Source organism: Sylvia atricapilla, chromosome 23 (assembly GCF_009819655.1).
Source record: "Sylvia atricapilla isolate bSylAtr1 chromosome 23, bSylAtr1.pri, whole genome shotgun sequence".
NCBI lineage: Eukaryota > Metazoa > Chordata > Aves > Passeriformes > Sylviidae > Sylvia > Sylvia atricapilla.
Window position 1 is genome coordinate 5,522,632 of NC_089162.1, and position 21,736 is coordinate 5,544,367.

A 21,736-nucleotide genomic window follows, 5' to 3' on the forward strand; every position below is an offset into this window, starting at 1 on the left:
CAGAAGGCTTGTGTGGAGAGGAGGAAAGGCTCCGTGTCTCCCAAAGCATTGTCACGGTTGCCAAGCCAGTTCTGGGTGGGGAAAAGTCTTCTCAAAAGGGAATAATGATTGAAAAAAAAAGAATATATCAATGACTGTAACAGCAGTCTGGCTGTGATGGGGAAAAAGGGGGAAAGGGGGGGAAAAGGGGAAAATAGGAAAAGGGGGGAAATGGAAAAGGGGAAAATGGGAAAAGGGGAGAAATGAAAAAGGGGGAAATGGGAAAAGGGGAGAAATGGAAAAGGGGAAAATGGGAAAAGGGGGCAAAAGGGGGAAATGGGAAAAGGGGGCAAAAGGGGGAAATGGGAAAAGGAGAGAAACGGAAAAAGGGGAAAATGGGAGAAATGGAAAAGGGGAAAATAGGAAAAGGGGAGAAATGGAAAAAGGGGAAAAAGAGGAAAATGGGAAAAGGGAAGAAATGGAAAAAGGGAAAATGGGAGAAATGAGAAAAGGGGAGAAATGGGAAAAGGGGAGAAAAGGGAAAAGAGGGGAAAGAGGAAAAAAAGGGGAGAAAAGGGGGAAAGGTGACACAGTGAGGGGGGTTTCGCAGAGGGATGTGGGGATTTGGGGTCAATCCTGTTGTCCCCCCCTGTGTAACTCCAGCTGAAGGTGCTGCAGAGCTGCAGGAGGATGAGGGAGGAAGGGCAGCAGGGATGTCCCATCCTGTCCCACGCCGTGGTTCCTGGAGAAGTTTGGGATCTGAGCTGGCCTTGGCCGCCCCGGGCTGGGTGACGTCCCCTGCCCTGGTGGCGTCACTGTCCCTGCTCTGCAGGGCTCTGCTGGCCTTCAGAGCAGCCCTGGCAGCCAGCCTGGCTGGCAGCACCCAGCTCAGCTCCCTTGGATGGTGCCCAGGTCCCTAAAGTTCAGGCTGTGGGGTGTTTTGGGGTGTGCTGACCCCAAACCCGCGCAGGGTTCGGGGCTCTGCACATCCCAGGGGGTTTAGGGGAGTGTAAAAGGTTCATTCTGGGCTCCAAAGTCCTCTGCACTCCTGGTGTTCCCAAAAGTGCTTCGTTTTTGAGTGATCTTGGAGGGAAAATTCCATTGGAGGGCTGCTGGAGCTCCTGCCAGGAAAGCAGCCCCTGTTCCTTCCCCCAGAGCTCAGTGTCAGCTCCTCTGCTGCCCCAAACCAGCTCCAGGGGGACTTTTCCTGAGCCTCTGTTCAATTTCTCTCTGTGTCTCTCATTCTGAGGGTTCTCTCCTGGTTTTCTGCCTCCTCTGAGCAGCACAGGCAGCAGGAATGGGGCGGTTCAGCAGAGCCTCTGAAAACCACGGGGAGTTTATCAGCTCTACTGTCTGCTGGGCAGCACTGCCAGCGTCCCTGGGACAGTGCAGGGCTGTCTGTCACCTCACAGCATCCCTGAGTCCACAGCCTGAGCCCTGGTTGTCACCTCACAGCATCCCTGGGTCTGTTTGTCACCACTGTCACAGCATCCCTGGGACAGTTCAGGGCTGGATCCACAGCCTGAGCCCTTTTTGTCACCTCTGTCACAGCACCTCTGGGGCAATTCAGAGCTCAACCAACAACCTGAGCCCTGTTTGTCACCTCACATCATCCCTGGGTCCATTTGTCACCACTGTCACAGCACTTCTGGGACAATTCAGAGCTCAACCAACAGCATGAGCCCTCACATCATCCCTGGAGCCCTGTTTGTCACCTCAGAGCATCCCTGGGACAATTCAGAGCTGGATCCACAGCCTGAGCCCTGTTTGTCACCATTGTCACAGCATCCCTGGGAGCATTCAGGGCTGGATCTACAACCTGAGCCCTTTTTGTCACCTCTGTCACAGCACCTCTGGGGCAGTTCAGAGCTCAACCAACAACCTGAGCCTTTTTTGTCACCTCACATCATCCCTGCATCCCTGTTTGTCACCAGTGTCACAGCATCCCTGGATCCCTGTTTGTCACCTCACAGCATCCCTGGGTCCCTGTTTGTCACCTCACATCATCCCTGGATCCCTGTTTGTCACCAGTGTCACAGCATCCCTGGATCTCTGTTTGTCACCTCACAGCATCCCTGGGTCCCTGTTTGTCACCTCACAGCATCCCTGGGTCCCTGTTTGTCACCACTGTCACCAGGGAGCTCGAGGGGAGAAGCACCAACCTCTCTGTCTCTGAGTCGCTTTTGCTTCTCAGCCCTGAATTATAAAAATTCTGGTTGATGCCACGGCTGGTGCTGCAGGAAGCCGTCAGAAGGAACATTTGACAGAATTGTTCTGGTTTTGGGGCTGGTGGCTCCAGGGGCAGCAGACTGTCCCAGCAGCAGTGTCCCTCCCAGCAGAAGTCCCCGTGGGTTCCCTGCCTGTTGCTCTTGGCACAGCTCCTCAGGATTTGTTGTGTGTTCAAGGATAGAAAGCACCTAAGGAAAACGCAGGAAATCTCAGATTGTCTCTTGGCAAGTCAATAATCTCATTTCTCTGCCCTGGCTGTCGGTCTGTTGAATTTTAATGATGGCTCTTGGCGAGTTTACTCAGAACTCCTCCAGGTTGTGAAGCTTTTGCAGAGTTTTGATAATCCCACGGGATGAAAACAGCCACAGAAAACATCCAGCACCTGATGCTGTTTTACACCACAGTGACACAGACTCTGAGATTCACAAGGCTGAAAATGGCTCCTTGATTTTCGGGATGTGTCTCCCTTTTATACCATTGCACACAGCCCAATGTGATTGGTGACACAGAGACAAACCTCTTCACTGCCATTGGTCAGAGCAGAGGGACATCAAGGAGAAATCTCTCCTGGGGAAAAGAAATGAAAATATAGGCACAGTTCACAAAAATCACTCTACTGTTTACAGAGAATTCCCTAAAAAAATTTCAGAAAACCAAAACCCCTCAGGCACGGAACCAGGGCTCCACTGGTTTATACTTTTATTTATTTTATACTATTATATCCCTTTTATACCATTTCACACAGCCCAATGTGATTGGTGACACAGAGACAAACCTCTTCACTGCCATCGTCAGACATCAAAAAATCCATCCTAGAAAAAAAAAATAACATAAATACAGTTCCAAACCCATTTCTCCTGTTTACAGAAAATCCCCTGGGAAAAGGATTTCAGAAAACCAAACAGCCCCAAGGTCACACAACACCCCCAGCATCTCCAGTGGGAGTCCCCACAGAGGGATTTGGGATGGGATCACACGTGGAATAATTCATCCTTGTGGCGCAGCCGAGGCTTGGAGTGACTTTTCCCTGAATTTATTTATTTTTTTTTTCCCCACAGATTTTGGCTTTGGGAATTTCTACAAGAGCGGGGAGCCTCTGACAACGTGGTGTGGGAGCCCCCCCTACGCAGCCCCAGAGGTGTTTGAGGGGCAGCAGTACGAGGGACCCCAGCTGGACATCTGGGTACCAGTCACCTTGAGTTTACCTTTTGGGAGGCTGGGACCAATATTTGATTGTTCTTTACGTGCAGATATGAAATACTTGATTGTTCTGAAGCTGCAGGTTTGGAATATTTGATTTTTCTGAAGGTTCAGATATGGAATATTGGATTTTTCTGAAGGTTCAGATCTGGAATATTGGATTTTTCTTAAGCGGCAGATTTGGAATATTTGATTTTTCTTAAGCTGAAGATCTGGAATATTTGATTTTTCTGAAGGTTCAGATCTGGAATATTTGATTTTTCTGAAGCTGCAGATCTGGAATATTTGATTTTTCTGAAGGTTCAGATCTGGAATATTTGATTTTTTTGAAGGTTCAGATCTGGAATGTTTTATTTTGTTTTTTTAAGCTGCAGATTTGGAATCTTTGATTGTTCTTAAGCTGCAGATTCGGAATATTTGAATTTTTTAAAGATTTTTTTAAGATTTGAATTTTTTGCAGGTCTGGAATATTTGATTTTTCTTAACCTGCAGATCTGAAGGTTTGTTTTTTGTTTTTTTTTTTAAGCTGAAGATTTGGAATATTTGATTTTCTTTTAAGCTGCAGACAAGTTGTTCCAATTCAGATTTATCCCTTGAGTGCCCTAAAACCCTTGAGCACCGCCTGGAATTGGGGAATTACCTGGATTCATGGAATTACTAAAAAGGCACAGGAGGTGGATCTTAGAGGGGAACAAACCCCTCCAAAAGCTGCCTGGCTGGATGAGTGAAATTTGCTTTTTTTGGTGCCTTTTTAGTGTTTTCTGGGCTCAGTGGGAGCGGAACCTTGGTGAGGTTAAAGGGGTTCTGGGGCAGAGAAACTCAGGAGACAGGGAACTGCTCTGCTTTGAGCTCAGGGCTGGAAATGAGTTTGTTTGTGCCCCCCAAAAACTCCTCCAGGAGCTTCTACCTGCCTTGGAGTTGGTGTTTCCATGTGGATTATTCCAGTTGGGATAATTGGGATATAGAGCACAATCCCTGCTCTGATTCCTGCCGTGGGAAAGGGATTAAAAAGAGCTGCAGAAATTCCAGAGCCTGATTTTCTCCTCTTGATTTGAAGGGTTTTTGGAGGGTTTGTTTTAATTTTCTGATTTAATTTTAATTTTTTTTTAATTGACAGTCTCAGGTTTGCAGGGAGAACACTGCACACACAACATCACCCTGGCCTTGACTTTTTTTTGGGCCAGGGCAGCTGGTGAAAAAGCCACCTTTGGGCTGCTCAGTTAATTCCAATTAATCCAAATCGCCCTCACCAATAAAACCTTGGCCAATTTTTTTTTTTTCTCCGTGAAAATCGATAAAAAATGTGCTTTTACCTACATTTATCTAGCCCTGGGCTGGTTCTCTGTGTACATAAGCACCTGATAAATGCTGGTTTTAAAAAAGGCTCCAGCCTTCCTGGCCCTTTGGGAGCTGGTAAACACAGAGCAGACGTCAGCCAGAGACACTCCGGACGTCAGAAGGGAATCCCTGAACTTTCCCAGTCCTTAAATATAAAAAAAAAGTTTATGTATTAAAAAAAAAATCATATAGAAATCATTAACAGGATCTGCTTGCCTCCTCAGAGGAGGTGTTGGTATTTCAAATAAAACCATCTTCACTTCTGAGTTAAGGATTCTGTGAAGGGGCTCAGAGTTGCCCAGTTCAGTTTTTTGGCAGAGTTTTCTTTTTAAATTAATTTTTTTTAAAAAAAAATCTGTATTTAATTGTAAAATCTCTGTGTTTTTTTGAGGTCAACACCTGCTTTTTCTCCCTGGAGGGCCCCAGGGCTGTGCCAGGCTGCTGTGGTTCTCCCATGGAGCTTTTTTGGGCAAGAACATTCCCCCTGGCACTGCCAAAAATTCACTGCATCCCTCCAGGAATAAGCACCTGGAGCAGACTCTTGCCCATAATTTCTCCTTTTGCTCACATTAATTAATCCACTGGACTGATTATTCGTGGAAACTCCTCCCCACAAGGCTTCTGCATCTTTAAATGTGAAATATTACAAATTTTCATTTGGGAGTGGCTGCTGTTTGAAGGTTGTTTTTGTTTGGGCAAGGCTGAGATGAATAAAAATATCCTGAATTTTCAGCTGAAGTTTGGGTTCACAGGTACCCCTCAGTGTGCAGCTCCTTCCTTTTCATCTAAATTCCCTTTTTTTTCCTGCAGAAATGAATTCTTTCTGTGGCAGGGTTTGGTTTGCCCCTCTCAGAGACCTTACTGAGCTGAAAATTCCCTTTATTTTTTTATCCCCAGAGCATGGGGGTGGTGCTCTATGTGCTGGTGTGTGGAGCTCTGCCCTTTGATGGACCCACCCTGCCCATCCTGAGGCAGAGAGTGCTGGAGGGAAGGTTCAGGATCCCTTATTTCATGTCAGAAGGTAAAACTGGCCTGGCTTCACTCACTTGGCGTGGTTTGAATAAATCCTGGGAGGATAAAGAGGTGGGCAGGGGGAGTGGCAGTATTACCTATGGAAAAAAAAATCGGGGCTTTTCTCTGCTTTAATGCCAATTTTTCAGTCTTGTTTTGAGGGGATTTTCAGCAGCTCTGAGCTGGCAGATGGCTGAGAAATTTATAATTCTTATTTTTTAAATTTTTTTTTTCCCCTCCTCCTTGATAGAGTGTGAGCACCTGATCAGGAGGATGTTGGTGCTGGACCCCTCCAAACGTTTGAGCATTGCTCAGATCAAGGAGCACAAGTGGATGCTGGTGGAGGTTCCTGCCCAGAGGCCAGTCCTTTACCCTCCAGGGGAGGAGAATGAGCCCTCCCTGGGCGAGTACAACGAGCAGGTGCTGAGGCTGATGCACAGCCTGGGCATAGACCAGCAGAAAACTGTGGAGGTAAAGGTCTGATGGGGGTGAAACGCACTGAAATTGGGATAAAACGCACTGAAATTGGGATAAAACACACTGAAATTGGGATAAAACACACTGATGGGGGTTAAATACACTGAAATGGGGGTGAAACACACTGAAATTGGAATAAAATACACTGAAATTGGAATAAAATACACTGAAATTGGGATAAAACACAATGATATGGGAGTGAAACTCACTGAAATGGGGGTGAAACTCACTGAAATGGGGATGAAATGCAATGAAATTTGGGTAAAACACACTGAAATTGGTGTGAAGTACACTGAAATTGGGATAAAATACACTGAAATGGGGGTGGAACACAGAAATAGGGGTGGAACACAAATGAGGGTGAAATACACTGAAATTGGAATAAAATACACTGAAATGGGGGTGAAACTCACTGAAATGGGGGTGAAATGAACTGAAATTGGAATAAAATACACTGAAATTGGGATAAAACACACTGAAATGGGGGTTAAATACACTGAAATGGGGGTGGAACACAGAAATGGGGGTGAAATACACTGAAATGGGAGTAAAACTCACTGAAATGGGGGTGAAACTGATATGGGAGTAAAACACACTCAAATTGGAATAAAATACATTGAAATGGGGGAAAAATACACTGAAATGGGGGTGAAATACCCTGAAACATGGGCAAAACTTACTGAAATGAAGGTAAAAGACAAATTGAGGTAAAAAACACTGAAATGTGGGAAAAACACTCAGATGGAGGTAAAACACCTCAAATAGGGGAAAAACGCTGAAATGGGGGTAAAATACACTGAGATGGGATAAAACACTGAAATGGGGGTAAAACAGCTTAAATGGGGCTCAAAGTCACTGAAATGTGGGTCAAACTCTCTGAAATGGGGGTAAAGCACTGAAATTGAGGTGACACACACTGGAATGGGGTCAAGCACACTCCAGAGTGGGGCTGGATAAATCATTAACTTGGCGGCTGGAGAGAGACCAGGGGGAATTTAGAAAGTAAATTCGTTTTGAGGCTTTAAGAGGGTGGCAAATGAGAATCAAAGTCAAGTTTTTGAGCTTTTAAGAGGGTGGTAAAAGGGAAAGGGGAAGGAGCAGAGAGCAGCTGGTGTGTGTCTGCCCCATCCTGGACCACAAATGGCAGGATTCCCTGTGGAGTTACCAATAATTCCCTCTAGGATTGGGGCTCAGAATGGAGTCTCTGAGTGCCCCATCTCTCTGGGAGCTCACCACGAAGAGGATTGATGTTTTTTCTGTCTCTGCCACTCTCCTTTGAGCCCTTCCCAAACCCCCAGGGTGGCATTTACCTCCCGAACCCTCCCCAAATCCCCTTTTTTTCCCTGACAGAACACCAAAAAAACCCAAAAAAAACCCCACCACTCACGCTGCTGCCGCCACTCTCTTTTCAGTCCCTGCAGAACAAGAGCTACAACCACTTTGCTGCCATCTATTACCTGCTGGTGGAGAGGCTCAAGTCCCACCGGAGCAGTTTCCCCGTGGAGCAGCGCGTGGACGCGCGGCAGCGCCGGCCCAGCACCATCGCCGAGCAGACCATGGCCAAGGTCAGCCCCTTCGGCCTCAGCCCCTTCCAAAATCCTCCCTGGGCTCCCTGGGCTTCCCTGCTGCAGCCTGAAACGCAGGGCAGTGGGTTTGGGGTGGCACTGGGCTGAATACTGTTCGGTTTGTGACTTTGGATGTTGCCTCGCTACATAAAAATGTTCCGGTTTTGAGTTCCCTGCCTAAAACTGTTCAGGTTTTTGAGTTCCCTACCCAAAATTCTTCTGGTTTTTGAGTTCCCTGCCTAAAACTGTTCAAGCTTTGAGTTCTCTACCTAAAACTCTTCCAGTTTTGAACTCCCTGCCTAAAGCTGTTCAAGTTTTCAGTTCCCTATCTAAAACTCTTCCATTTTTGAGCTCCCTGCCTAAAACTCTTCCAGTTTTTGAGTTCCCTACCCAAAATTCTTCCAGTTTTTGAGTTCCCTACCTAAAACTCTTCCAGTTTTGGGTTCCCTACCTAAAACTGCTCAAGCTTTGAGTTCCCTGCCTAAAACTGTTCAAATTTTGAGTTCCCTACCCAAAATTCTTCCAGTTTTTGAGTTCCCAACCTAAAACTGCTCAAGTTTTGAGTTCCCTACCTAAAACTCATCCAGTTTTGAGCTGTTACGTTCTGTTTTTTCAGGCACAGGCTGTGGTCCCCTCGGTGAACCTGCACTCCCCAAATCCACGGCTGCTGCAGTCTCCAGGGCTCCCCTCAACCTCAGGAGCAGAAACTTTCTCCTTCCCTCCTTCCAGCTGCCAGGGAGAGGCGGCTTTTATGGAGGAGGAGAGGGTCGAGACACCAAAGGTACAGCTTCAAATCACCCCCTTATTTATTTCCTTTTTTTTTTCCAGCTGAAAGGTATCATTGTCTTTTGAAAAGGCAGCAGTGCTTCCTGAAATTTGAGGTTTTTAGGCAAAAAGTTCCTGAAATTTGAGGTTTTAAGCAAAAAGTTCCTGAAATTTGAGTGTTTAGGCAAAAAGTTGCTGAGATTGAGTTTTTAAGTGAAAAGTTCCTGGAATTTGAGTTTTTAAGCGAAAAGTTCCTGAAATTTGAGTTTTTAGGTGAAAAGCTCCTGAAATTTGAGTGTTTAAGTGAAAAGTTCTTGAAATTTGAGTGTTTAGACAAAAAGTTCCTGAAATTGAGTTTTTAAGTGAAAAGTTCCTGGAATTTGAGTGTTTAGGCAAAAAGTTCCTGAAATCTGAGTGTTTAAGAATGCTTTTAAGTTTCTGAAGACTGCAAAAAAGTCCCTCAGATTTAAGTGTTTAAGAATGCTTCCTGAAATTTGAGTGTTTAGGCAAAAAGTTCCTGAAATTTGACTTTTTAGGCAAAAAATTCCGGAAATTTGAGGTTTTAAGCGAAAAGTTCCTGAAATTTGAGTATTTAAGCAAAAAGTTCCTGAAATTGGAGTGTTTGGGCAAAAGGCAGAAGTTGTAGGTGTTCCACGTTCTCCCTCCCTGTGCCTCTCCACAGCTCTGCCTCTTTTCATCACTCTTGGTTTATGTTCCATTCTCACCACATTGCTGTTGGAAAAAAGGGAAAAAAACCCCAAAAAAAGTTAATTTCTTCCCCTTATTCTTCTAAAACACATTTTTAAGATCTCTGAAGACTCTTTCCTCCTCACAAAAAGGAGTTGTGGATGCTGCTGAAGTATCCAAAAAGGAGCTCCAGCCTGATCTGGAGGCAGCAAATAGAAAAAAAAAAACTTAAAATAATTACATTTATGAAATACGCGACTCCCATAAAACTTCTGTTGTTTCCTCTCGTTGTAACTTGAATTTCAGCAGCTTTCTCCTGCCCTGGTGGTTTGATTTTCCTGGCTGCCAGTTTGAAGAGTTTATTTCTCCCACACCAAGAGTTTGACTCCTTGTGTGGTCTCTTGGCAGCTGGGAAGCACAAATTTGGAAGTTCAAAGAGTTTTTTCTAAATTTTAACATTTCCAGTTTTATTTTGCTTTCTTTGGCCAAGGGGAGGTCAAGAGCTGGTGACAGCAGGGAGGTGTCAGGGCTGGGAATATTCAGAATTTTGGGAGGAGAACTCAAGGCTCTGATCCTTGGAAAAACTGCAGGGAAATAATTGGGATTATCAGTGCCAGGCTTTGGAGTGGAAAAGCCCCAAATGGGGAGGGAATTTGTGCAAGAAATTACATTTAGAGGTAAAATCCCCACAAATCAAAGCAGAGGCGGGGTTTTTCTCGTGCAGGAATCATCATTTTGCTGCTGTTTAAACCATTTTTAGCTGTTCTTGGAGATTTTCTTACCGTTTGTTAAGAGTTGCAGTTTGTGAAACCTCTTTCCCAAAGCCTTTTCCTTTTGGAAATACCAAAGAATTTGGAGGAAAATTCAGGAATGGCTGATATAAAATGGTTTTACATAAACCCAGCTGCAGCAGAGGCAGGGTTTGTGGTCAAGGATTGTGTTTTTTCCATCTGGGTTTTACCCAGGGTTTGTGCAGCAGGACAGATTATTACAGGAAATACGGATAATTACAAATAATTACAGGACAGAGCCTCCAAAAGCTGCAGGAGATGGAAATATTTATAAATTTAAAATGTATCGATAATAGAAATAGAGATAGAGATAGAAATAGATATAGAAATAGAAATAGAAATAGAAATAGAAATAGAAATAGAAATAGAAATAGAAATAGATAGAAATGTAAATATAAATATAAATATAAACCTAAGTATAAATGTAAGGATAAATATAAACATAAATGCAATAATAAATAAAAATAAAATGCTTCTATATATATGAAATATTTATATAGGTAAAAAATGACTTATTTATATACATATAAAGGAAATAGTCATATAATTATAAATAAAAATTTCTAAATATTTTTTGCCTAAAACTCCAACAATTTCACATGGCAAAGAACCAGTTAAGGCACAGAAGGATCCGTGGCAAACTGTGGATTAATCAAGTGAACTTTTGCTGGAGAAAAAGGTGCATTTCTGGAGTTATTCCTGAGCCCAGCCCTGTGAGGATGAAACACAAGGAGGGGTTTTAAGGGGTTTTTTTTTTCTTCCTGGTGTTTATCTGAGTGTGATAAATGAGCACAGTAGGTGTAGGAAGGGGGGAACAGCAGCAGTGCACATGCCATAAATGTTTTAGGGTTGTGATTTTGTGGCAAAGTTTTTATTAACTCAGGAAAAAAAAAAAAAAAAAAAAAAAAAAAAAAAAAAAAAAAAAAAAAAAAAGCCAACCAACCAACCAAAAAACCCAAAAAAACCAAGCAAAAAACTCCAAAACACTCAACAGCAAAAAAGCCCCCAAAAAACAAAAACTAAGAAAAAAAACCAAACCAAAACAACCCCCCCACACACACACCAAAAAAAAAACCCCAAAAAACCACAAAAATTTAAAAAAATTTAAAAAATTTAAAAAAATAAAATAAAATAAAATAAAACCCTCAGCTCTGCAGAGGTTAAGAATTTTACATGATGAGTCTTAATTAACTGAGAATTAAAGATCCCAACTGCCTTCAGGCCAGGGATTTCTTGCCTTTGGGGGTGGTTCTTTGGGCACGGCAAAGCTGGGCACAGAGCTGGGCACAGAGCTGGGTACAAAGCTGGGCACAGAGCAAAGCTGGGCACAAATATAGATTTATATTTACAAAGCTGGGCACAAAGCTGAGCACAGAGCTGAGCACAAAGCAAAGCTGGGCACAGCAAAGCTGGGCACAAAGTTGGGTACAAAGCTGGGCATAGAGCAAAGCTGGGCACAAAGCTGGGTACAGAGCTAAACTGGGTACAAAGCTGGGCACAAAGCTGGGCACAAAGTTGGGTACAGAGCTAAACTGGGTACAAAGCTGGACACAAAGGTGGGCACAAAGCAAAGCTGGGCACAGCAAAGCTGGGCACAAAGCTGGGCACAAAGCTGGGCACAGAGCAAAGCTGGACACAAAGCAAAGCTGGGCACAGAGCTGGGTACAAAGCTGGGCACAGAGCAAAGCTGGGCACAAATATTGATTTATATTTACAAAGCTGGGCACAAAGCTGAGCACAGAGCTGAGCACAAAGCAAAGCTGGGCACAGCAAAGCTGGGCACAAAGTTGGGTACAAAGCTGGGCACAGAGCAAAGCTGGACACAAAGCAAAGCTGGGCACAGAGCTGGGTACAAAGCTGGGCACAGAGCTGGACACAAAGCTGGGTACAAAGCTGGGCACAAAGTTGGGTACAAAGCTGGGCATAGAGCAAAGCTGGGCACAGAGCTGGGTACAGAGCTAAACTGGGTACAAAGCTGGGCACAAAGGTAGGCACAAAGCAAAGCTGGGCACAAAGCTGGGTACAAAGTTGGGTACAAAGCTGGGCACAGAGCAAAGCTGGGCACAAAGGTGGGCACAAAGTTGGGCACAGAGCTGGACACAAAGCTGGGCACAAAGCTGGGCACAGAGCAAAGCTGGGCACCCATGTGGGCACCAAGCCAACGCGTCCCTGTGCTGTGCCAGGTGAACGGCTGCCTGCTGGAGCCCGTGCCCCCCGTGGCCGGGAGGAAGGGCTGCCAGTCGCTGCCCTCCAGCGTGATGGAGACCTCCATTGACGAGGGCATCGAGGCTGAAGGGGAGGCAGAGGAGGACCCAGCGCAGGCCTTCGCTGCCCTGCAGGCGGCACGAGGAGGGAAGAGGCGTCACACCCTGGCCGAGGTCACCAACCAGCTGGTGATGGTGCCAGGCACAGGTACAGAGCTCACTGCGGGCTCCTTCGCTCCCCCAGAGCTCAGCCTGGTCAGCTGGGGATGGGAAACGCTGGGGTTTATGAGTACAGGACAGTTTGTGTTTGCTAGAAACGACAGAGAGGAAAAATAAATCACAAAACGCCCCAAATTCTGCTGTTGAGATGGGAGAAAATCAGAGCAGCAAATTTAACTCATGTACGCCCCCAAATCAGGCAAAATTTTTCACCTGAATGTCCCCAAATCATTGATCCCCTAAAGATGAGCTGGCAGAGAGCAGTGGGGAAATAAAACCCTCTGCACTCAGTGGGGTGACCAAGGCTTTCAGCCCACAGTTCTGTCAGGATTATCTGTGGGCAAAAAAACCCCCAAAATAAATCCCTAAACACTTTCCAGACAATCCAGTGAACATCTGCGGAGTGTCTGACTGCTGCAAGATAACTGCAGAAACCAGCAGCAAATCCCCATGATTGTGCTGCCAGTTTTACTTGACAATTCCATTGTCCAAACTGATTTTTTTGGGGCTGCTCACTCCAAGAGTTGGCAGACAGCAGCAGTTTGTCCCTTGATGATCCAGAAACCCTTTGTGATCCAGAAACCCATCACAATTTGGGGAAGAGATCTGCCCCAGTGGGGAGCAAAGCTCCCCATCAGAGTCAGTGGCCCTGATTCCCACTTTTCCTTTTTAGTTTTGGGGTTTTTTTAGTTTTGGGGGTTTTATTTTTTTATCCCAGGGAAAGTCTATTCCTTGGACGAGAACTCCTCTCTGGGCAGCCTGGACTGCGAGTACGACGTGGGCTCCGTGCAGAGGGAGCTGAAATTCCTGGGAGAGGCTCCTTCCCTGAAGGAGATGGTGCTGAGCAGCCAGCAGGGCCCACGGGTGGCCTCGCCGTTCCTGGGGCTGCGCCCCGCCAACCCGACCATGCAGGCGCTGAGCTCCCAGAAACGGGAGGCTCACAACCGCTCCCCGGTCAGCTTCCGCGAGGGCCGCAGGGCCTCCGACACCTCCCTCACACAAGGTACCGGCTGCTGGGGCTCCTGGGGACGGGGGGTCAGCCCTCTGGTCTTGGGGTCATGGGGACGGGGGGTCAGCCCTCTGATCTTGGGGTACTGGGGACGGGGGGTCAGCCCTCTGGTCTTGGGGTCATGGGGATAATGGGTGGTAACTTCTCTGTTCTTGGGGTACTGGGGTTATGGGGTGGTCACCCCTCTGTTTTTGGGGTCATGGGGTTATGGGGTGGTCACTCCTCTGTTCTTGGGGTTCTGCAGATAATGAGTGGTAACTCCTCTGTTCTTGGGGTCATGGGGAGGTGGGGGGTCACCCCTCTGATCTTGGGGTCATGGGGACGGGGGGTAACCCCTCTGTTCTTGGGGTTCTGTAGATAATGGGTGGTAACTCCTCTGGTCTTGGGGTCATGGGGATAATGGGTGGTAACTTCTCTATTCTTGGGGTTCTGGAGATATGGGATGGTAACTCCTCCATTCTCGGCCTCCTGGAGAGGTGGGGGGTCACCCCTCTGATCTTGGGGTCATGGGGATAATGGGTGGTAACTCCTCTGTTCTTGGGGTACTGGGGATAATGGGTGGTCACCCCTCTGTTTTTGGGGTTCTGCAGATAATGAGTGGTAACTCCTCTGTTCTTGGGGTCATGGGGAGGGGGGGTCACCCCTCTGTTCTTGGGGTACTGGGGTTATGGGGTGGTAACTCCTCCATTCTCGGGCTCCTGGAGAGGTGGGAGGTCACCCTTCTGTTCTTGGGGTCATGGGGATAATGGGTGGTAACTCCTCTGTTCTTGGGATTCTGGGCACATGGGGTGGTCACCCCTCTGTTCTTGGGGTCATGGGGTTATGGGATGGTCACTCCTCTTTCCTCAGGGTCCTGGGGAGGTGGGGTGGTCACTTTGCTTTCTTTGGGGTGCTGGGGATGTGGGGTGGTCACCCCTCTGTTCTTGGGATTCTGCAGATAATGGGTGGTAACTTCTCTATTCTTGGGATTCTGGGCACATGGGATAGTCACTCCTCTTTCATCGGGGTTCTGGGGATGGGGGGTGGTCACCCCTCTGTTCTTGGGGTACTGGGAATATGGGGTGGTCACTCCTGCTCTTGGGATTCTGGGGATATGGACTTCTGGCTTATTCAGTGAGGATGTTCTCACCCTTGCCATAAATAATGCTTTGAAACATCCTGAAGTGCTCCCATCTCATAAAATCCCAACACTCCTCTGCAGCCAGAATTGTTCTATTCAGTAGCAACAATCTGTTTGAATAATCTGGTTTAATATAATAATAATAATAATAATGGCACCAGAGCCAGCAGGAAATGCCCTCTGTGCTCAGCATGGCTCAGTTGTCACCCAGCTTATCTCCTGTGCTAAGCAGAAAATCAAATTATTCTGACCAGGGTTTTTTTTTTTTTTTTTGCTCATCTCCTCTCCAGGAATTGTAGCATTTAGACAGCACCTCCAGAACCTGGCACGAACCAAAGGAATCCTGGAGCTGAACAAAGTGCAGCTGCTGTATGAACAGATGGGGTCAGAGGAGGAACCTTCCCTGACTTCAGCTGCCACCCAGCTGCAGGACCTCATCACCAGCCCTGCTCAGGTGCTTAAAGCAGGAATCGAGCTCCTTAATGCTCTGGGGCAGATCAGGAGAGGATGGAGTGGTGTGGAGACCTGGGAAGAGCTGATTTATAGACACACTCCCTATTCCCCTTTCTGCCTTAGACTGGAGGACTTTGTCTGACCCATGGTCAGTGAGTGGCTCTGGCAGCTTTCACCTTCTTTTTCACCTTCTATCCCCCAAAAAAGCCATTGCTCCCAGTCTGAGGGATGGTTTGGGTTTGGCAAAGGCCAGTCACCCCTTTTCTTGGTGGAGCTGAGATTGCCAGAGTGTTCACAGCCTGATCTGCACAGCAAAACCTTAAACAGTTCCCAGTGGAACCTCTGGCAGGGAGAATCCTTAAAGGAAGGGTTGGGAGAGCCTTTTGTGAACCTGCAGCTTGTCCCTATTCCCTCTGCAGGAGGAAGGCTCTCAGCAGCAGCAGCAGCAGCAGGAGCCTCCAGCTGCTTTCCCCAGTGGAGCACAGCCCCCACTGCTGTCCCCAAGGCAGAGCCTGGAGACTCAGTACCTGAAACACCGGCTGCAGGTACCCCTGTGCTTCCTTTCCTTTCCTTTCCTTTCCTTTCCTTTCCTTTCCTTTCCTTTCCTTTCCTTTCCTTTCCTTTCCTTTCCTTTCCTTTCCTTTCCTTTCCTTTCCTTTCCTTTCCTTTCCTTTCCTTTCCTTTCCTTTCCTTTCCTTTCCTTTCCTTTCCTTTCCTTTCCAAACCTTCCCTTTTCTCTTCTCCCTTTTCCCCTGGGCCCCAGGAGAAGCTCTCAGAGGGGCAGTGAGCAGAGAACAGCTGAACTGGGAATTGCACCGTGGGGTTTTTTCTGGTGTCAGGCTCATGCAAAAAGTGCATTTTGCGCTGTTTTTCTCCTGGCAGTGTTCAGGAGCTGCTGCTGAGTACGGATTATTGCTGGAACATCCCATCAAAGGTCTGCATCAGCACCTGAGGAGCCACTTCTTAACCCCTGGGCCTTCCTCTCCCACACCCCTTTATTTCAGACCCATTCTAGTTTATAAAAACCTGGGTTTTTCCCAGTTTTTCAGCTTCTTCCACTTGGGAAGAAAACTTTCCCTGGATTTTTATGGTACAATCTCTCCTGCAAAAGTATTGTCCAAGGGTTAGAAGCCAGTGGGCAGCAGTGTGGGTTCAGAGGGTGGCTCTGTGGACAGCTGGGCAGTTACAGGGGTAGAAAATCTTGCTCTTGCTTCCTGGACTCATTCATTAAGTCAAAACCCATTTAAAGCAGCTCTGCTTTCCCTGCAGAAGCCCACTCTGCTCTCCAAAGCTCAGAACACTTGCCAGCTCTACTGCAAAGAGCTGCCCCGGAGTCTGGAACAGCAGCTGCAGGAGCACAGGTGAGAACCCCCCAGATGATGCAGAAAAATCACTCTCCAGAGTCATAAAAGAACTGGAACTCTCTTTGTTCATTTAGAAATTATCTGAGAAAGGAAAGCTTCACTTCAAAACTTCTTTCGAGAGCAAGAACAAGTCCTGCCATGTGTTTACAGATTTCTCTGCCTCATCTTCAGCTCCCAAATGCCCCAGAGCAGTGAACAACAGGCTTTAAAATACAAACACATCTCATTCTTAACCAACTGAATTAAACAATGCACGGGGCTAGCTTAAAAAAATAAAATGGATAAAGCTCTCGAAGGAGATCTGTGATAAGATTGAAAGGTGATTGACTTTGATGGGCTGCCAAAATTGATGAGCAGGATTGCCTGAGAGTCCTCGGAGCTGCGAGGACAGTGAGCAGAAATGACTGTTTTTCTGTCCTGGCTGCAGGCTGCACCAGAAGAGGCTGTTCCTGCAGAAGCAATCCCAGCTGCAGGCCTACTTTAACCAGATGCAGATAGCTGAGAGCTCCTACCCTCGAGCCCTGCCTTGTCCTGAGGAGCTGCAACCCCAACAGCAGCAACAACAACAACAGCAGCAACAACAACAACCCCAGCAGCAACAGCAGCAGCAGCAGGCAGCTCAGTTCAACCTGCAGCAGCCCCTGAGCCCTGTGCTGGAGCCTTCCTCGGGCCAGCTGCACTTTGAGCCTTTCCTCAGGCACTTCCCCAAGGTGCCACTGCCACCCAGCCCATCCCGGTTGTCCCCTCCAGGGCAGGGCCAGCCCCTGCAGTTCCCTTTCCAGACTTGTGAGCTGCCCTCTGCCCAGAGCACAGGGCCACTGCCCCAGAGCCAGGGCAGCCCTGCAGAGCCCCAGCCCAGCTACGACTCCCTGGCCCTGGCAGAACTGCCTGCACTCTTGGATTGTGAGATGATGGAGGCTGTGGATCCCCAGCACGGAGGTTATGTCCTGGTTAATTAACACCCAGGGCGCAGTGGAAGGACAAATGGATGAGCATGTGAATTTTTGAGTTGGTTTGGTTTTTTGTTTTTTTTTTTTTTTTCCCCTTGGTTTTTTACCCACTCTTTGGAAAATTCGTGGTGGTTTTTTCGAGCCTTGGATTGACAGGGGGACTGAAAAAAAGAAAAAAAAAAATCCACCTGGCTGGAAGACAAAACAAATAAAAAAGCAGGAGGTGTTTGGCCCCCAGTGGCTGGAGAAAAGGGAGTGCAGCTTCATCCCACAAAGTCTGCGTAGAAGGAGGCCAAAAAAAAGGTGAATTTCAGAGGAAAGAAACAGCCCCTTCTTAAAAAAAAAAAAAAAAAAAAAAAAATTGGGGGAGTTTGTCAGCGTTCATCCAAGGTGCACTTGGAGAGAGGAGAGCAGTGCACACTCACCACCCTTCTTGGCAATAAAAGCAATAGTTCTCCTTGAGATTCAGGGTAGGTTTGGCTCTGCACTGACGGCAGCTGAAATCCTCTGGAGACGTGGAATTGAAGGGAAGTTGCACTTGGGTTGAGCTCCTGGTTTGGGACTGCTCCTGAGTGTCTCAGGCAGCCTCCTCTTCCTCCTGCTGGCCCCAGCCAGGGCTCCCCGAGCCTGCCAAGGAGCTCTTCACTGCCTCTTTAAAGGGAATCTGCAGCAAGAGACGCCGTGACTTGGGTCAGAAAGAACCCTGGGACTGGTGTGGAGAGAGCTCTGGGTGGGGCAGGAATTCTGGAGGATCAAGGATGAGCCAACAGAGAGACAAGAAGGTAAGAAAGCCATGAGAGAGAGAGCAAGAGCTGCAGGAAATGGCATTAAAAAAAAAAAAAAAGTCCACCTGGGTGGTTTTTAAAATCACCCCCTTTAACAGGAGAGTTTTGTCCTGGAGAAGTTCTGCTCGCTGGAAAAGGATCCACCTGCCCCTGGGGTGCATTTAAAACAAAAACAAAAAGCAAACAAAACTGTGTTTTGAATTTGCAGTATGTGTCGCTGGTGGTTTCTTGAGCTTTGTATATTTGGACAATTATTTAGGGTTTTAGAACTTTTAAGGATTAAAAAAAAAACAACAACAACGAGCTTATAAAAAGTTTTAAAAACAAAATCCACAACACCCCCGTGAAGTGATAGTGCTGTGCCTTTTTCAGTTCTTGATCAGCCTATATGCTTTTTTTTTTTTTTTTTTTGGTTTTTGGGGGTTTTTTTTCTGAAGAAAGTAGATAAATACCCCATTTATATCCCTGCTGTGGCCAAAGTCCCTTCAGAGCACACGTCCCACCGTGTGGGGCATGTTTAACTTTGAGTGTTCCAATGGCTCCTGTGTATATAGGACACTGAAAGAAGTATCACAGCAATATTTCAGCATCAAACTCTTGATGTGTCTCGTTTCTAGGGATGCTCCAGCAGGAGCTGTGTCTCCAGAACTCACCAGCCATGAATTCCAAGTTATGGGAAAGGGGGGGAATGGCTCAGGGAGAGCTGCAGGAAGCTGAGATCTCCAGTTTGGGGTTGTCTCTGGCCTGAAGTGGCCAGTGGCCAGACCAGCCCTTTCCTGAGCAAACATTTAAGCACAATTGCAGCTTCATCAAAGCACAAAAGAGCCAGAGGAACTGTGCTGATCACGCCAGAGTTCGCTGGAAGGTTTTTTGGTCTTTGGTACTGCAAATCCCCCGGGTGGAGGGAGGTGGAGAATCAGAGTTTACAGCAATAAGACCACGTTAAACATGGCAAAGGAGGAGTTCAGCCACTGTGTGGGAAGGGTTTGACAGGTCCCTGTGTGCTCAGGTGGAGACAGCTCCTGTTCCCTGGAGTCCAAAAGTGCTCAGCTTCTGCCTCTGCTCTCCCAGGGATTCTCAAAGCAGAGTTTAAGGAGCAGGGATCACGAGATAAAACTGGCCAGAAAGCTCTGCTTGAAACAGCTGAGAGAGAGAAAAGGGGTTTTTTTGTTGGGTGGTTTCCCTTGGGAAGGGAATCTGCCTGACTCAGCACAAACCCAGAGACCAGAACTGAGAGAAAGTGCAGAACAGAGGGGGAACAGTCCTGTCCTTGCACTGCTCCCTGCCTGCCCCACAGCATCACCCACACCTCCTGGGATCCAGGCACAGGACTGGGCACTGCAGGCTGCTTCAGGACACCCAGGGCTCTGAGACTGCTCCAGGAGCTGGGACAGTGCCAGAACAAAACCCACTTCCTTCCCCATCCAGCTCCAGGATCCTGCACGTTTCAGGACTCAAGAAGATAAATAATAATTCCGTTCTGGAGTTCTGCAATTCGTTTTTCAGGATGTGCCAACCAGGCTGAGCTCCTCTGGGCTCTGCAGTGCTGGCCAGGGGGGAGCTGCAGTATTTTTTAATGTACTTTAGACTGACTCTTTCCCCTCAGCCAAAAGCATATTTAACTTTTCATGTAATTTCCTTTAAGCCAATTAGGACTAAAAGGCTTCTGAAGCCTTCTCATACAGAGAGGATCCATTGGGCACCACTTCCCACTCCTTTGAAGTGGCTTTTTTTTTTTGGGTTTTTTTGTTCCAATCGGTTCTGTTCTAAACCTTAGAGAACTGTGTACACTACTGTTAGAGTAATTATTAGCTTTATTCTCTTGTACTACAGCCTCCTTTGAAGAGACTTTGGTGTGATGTATATGGGGTACAAATTTCATACGGAGAAAAGTGCAATATGTGTGTGTGTGGTATGTTCTTTAATGTATTTTTTTAAGGATTTAGAGGGTTTAGTCTCTGCTTTTTGGGATAAATGCACTAGTTTTGTGAGCTCCAGTTTGGCAAGTTCATCTGTAGTATTTCCATGCAACTGATCTGCTGGACTCTGTAAAGCAGTTACAGTGTATTAATACAAAAACAACAACAAAAAAAATAAAGAATACGTGCATTTCATTTTTTAAATTTCTAGTGAGCTAAAGCAGCGCCTGCCACTCTTGTCTTCATTAGGGTCAGGTTATTTTCTCTCTGGGGCACCAAAACAATCCGTGTGGATTTTCCAGCCTGAGGTTTGCTTCCCGTGCTTCTGACACACTTGGGGCTGTTGGTGCCAAACAGGAATTTGGCAAAAATGGAAAACGTGGTGCCACAGGATTGCCACTGCGCTTTGCTCTTTCATTAATAGGAGGCTCATTCAAAATTAATTAAAATGAGATCAAAACCCCTCAGCAGCTCTCGTTTTACCATCACTTGTGACATTCCTGGGACCCTCGTGCCTCCTGCTGACCCCAGAGCGTGATGCTGGGAGACAAACCCCAAAAGTCAGTGGAGAACCAGTGGATTCGCCTGTTCCCCCACCCCAAAACTGCTTTTAGGGGGTCACTCAGCCCCAAAGAGCCCCGACCAAAGCCTTTAACCAGGAGACCTCCGGAGCTGTGTGCAGGACTCTCCCTGAGCCTGGCAATCCTTCCCTTCCCAGCAGTTCCCTGGGCGTGGGCACTGTGCCCTGGCTGCCAGCAGTGCCCTGGTCACACCGGGGTGACAGCGCAGGGGACACTGCAGGGGCCAACGGGAGCTGTAACACTGGCACTGGGCTCTGTGCACAGAGCTCTGGGGCTGAGCTGGGCTGGGAAAAACAGTGAGCCTTAAAATTGTGCTGAATTTAGTGCACAAAGCCCTGGGGCTGAGCTGGGCTGGGAAAATCCAGAATGAGCCTTAAAATTGTGCCTGGATTCAGTGTACAGAGCCCTGGAGCTGGGCTGGGCTGGGAAAAACAGAATGAGCCTTAAAATTGTGCCTGGATTCAGTGCACAGAGCTCTGGAGCTGAGCTGGTTTAGAAAATCCAGAATGAGCCTTAAAATTGTGCCTGGATTCAGTGCACAAAGCCCTGGAGCTGAGCTGGGCTGGGAAAATCCAAGGAGAGACTTAAAACCATGTCTGAATTTAGTGTACAGAACTCTGCTGCTGAGCTGGGCTGGGAAAAGCAGAATGAGCCTTAAAATTGTGCCTGGATTCAGTGCACAGAGCTCTGGAGCTGAGCTGGTTTAGAAAATCCAGAATGAGCCTTAAAATTGTGCCTGAATTCAGTGTACAGAGCCCCGGAGCTGAGCTGGGCTGGGAAAATCCAGAATGAGCCTTAAAATTGTACCTGGATTCAGTGCACAGAACTCTGGAGCTGAGCTGGTTTGGGAAAAGCAGAATGAGCCTTAAAATTGGGCCTTGATTCAGTGCACAAAGCCCTGGAGCTGAGCTGGGCTGGGAAAAGCAGAATTTAAATTTAAAACTGGGACTGGACTCCGTGCACAAAGCCCTGGAGCTGAGCCGGGATCAGCAGGCACAGTCCTTCACTCAGGACAATTCCCGAGGCTGGAAAATGAGAGTTCAGCATCCCCCATCAAACTGGGTGCTGAATCCAGCTCAGGAATTCCCTT

General features: G+C 47.2%; 1 protein-coding gene across 1 annotated transcript in view; it reads left to right on the forward strand.

Moving 5' to 3' along the window:
* The window catches only part of SIK2 (salt inducible kinase 2), a 35,201-nt gene extending 16,866 nt beyond the window's left edge, over nt 1-18,335 (forward strand). The window contains exons 5-15 of the mRNA XM_066334759.1: nt 3,267-3,391; nt 5,644-5,767; nt 6,008-6,228; nt 7,647-7,799; nt 8,416-8,580; nt 12,226-12,454; nt 13,184-13,468; nt 14,885-15,048; nt 15,467-15,592; nt 16,317-16,408; nt 16,839-18,335. Coding sequence (XP_066190856.1) covers nt 3,267-3,391; nt 5,644-5,767; nt 6,008-6,228; nt 7,647-7,799; nt 8,416-8,580; nt 12,226-12,454; nt 13,184-13,468; nt 14,885-15,048; nt 15,467-15,592; nt 16,317-16,408; nt 16,839-17,370 — 2,216 coding nt within the window. The 3' untranslated portion in view covers nt 17,371-18,335. The remainder of the gene's footprint in view (nt 1-3,266; nt 3,392-5,643; nt 5,768-6,007; nt 6,229-7,646; nt 7,800-8,415; nt 8,581-12,225; nt 12,455-13,183; nt 13,469-14,884; nt 15,049-15,466; nt 15,593-16,316; nt 16,409-16,838) is intronic.
* The last annotated feature ends 3,401 nt before the right edge of the window (nt 18,336-21,736 follow it).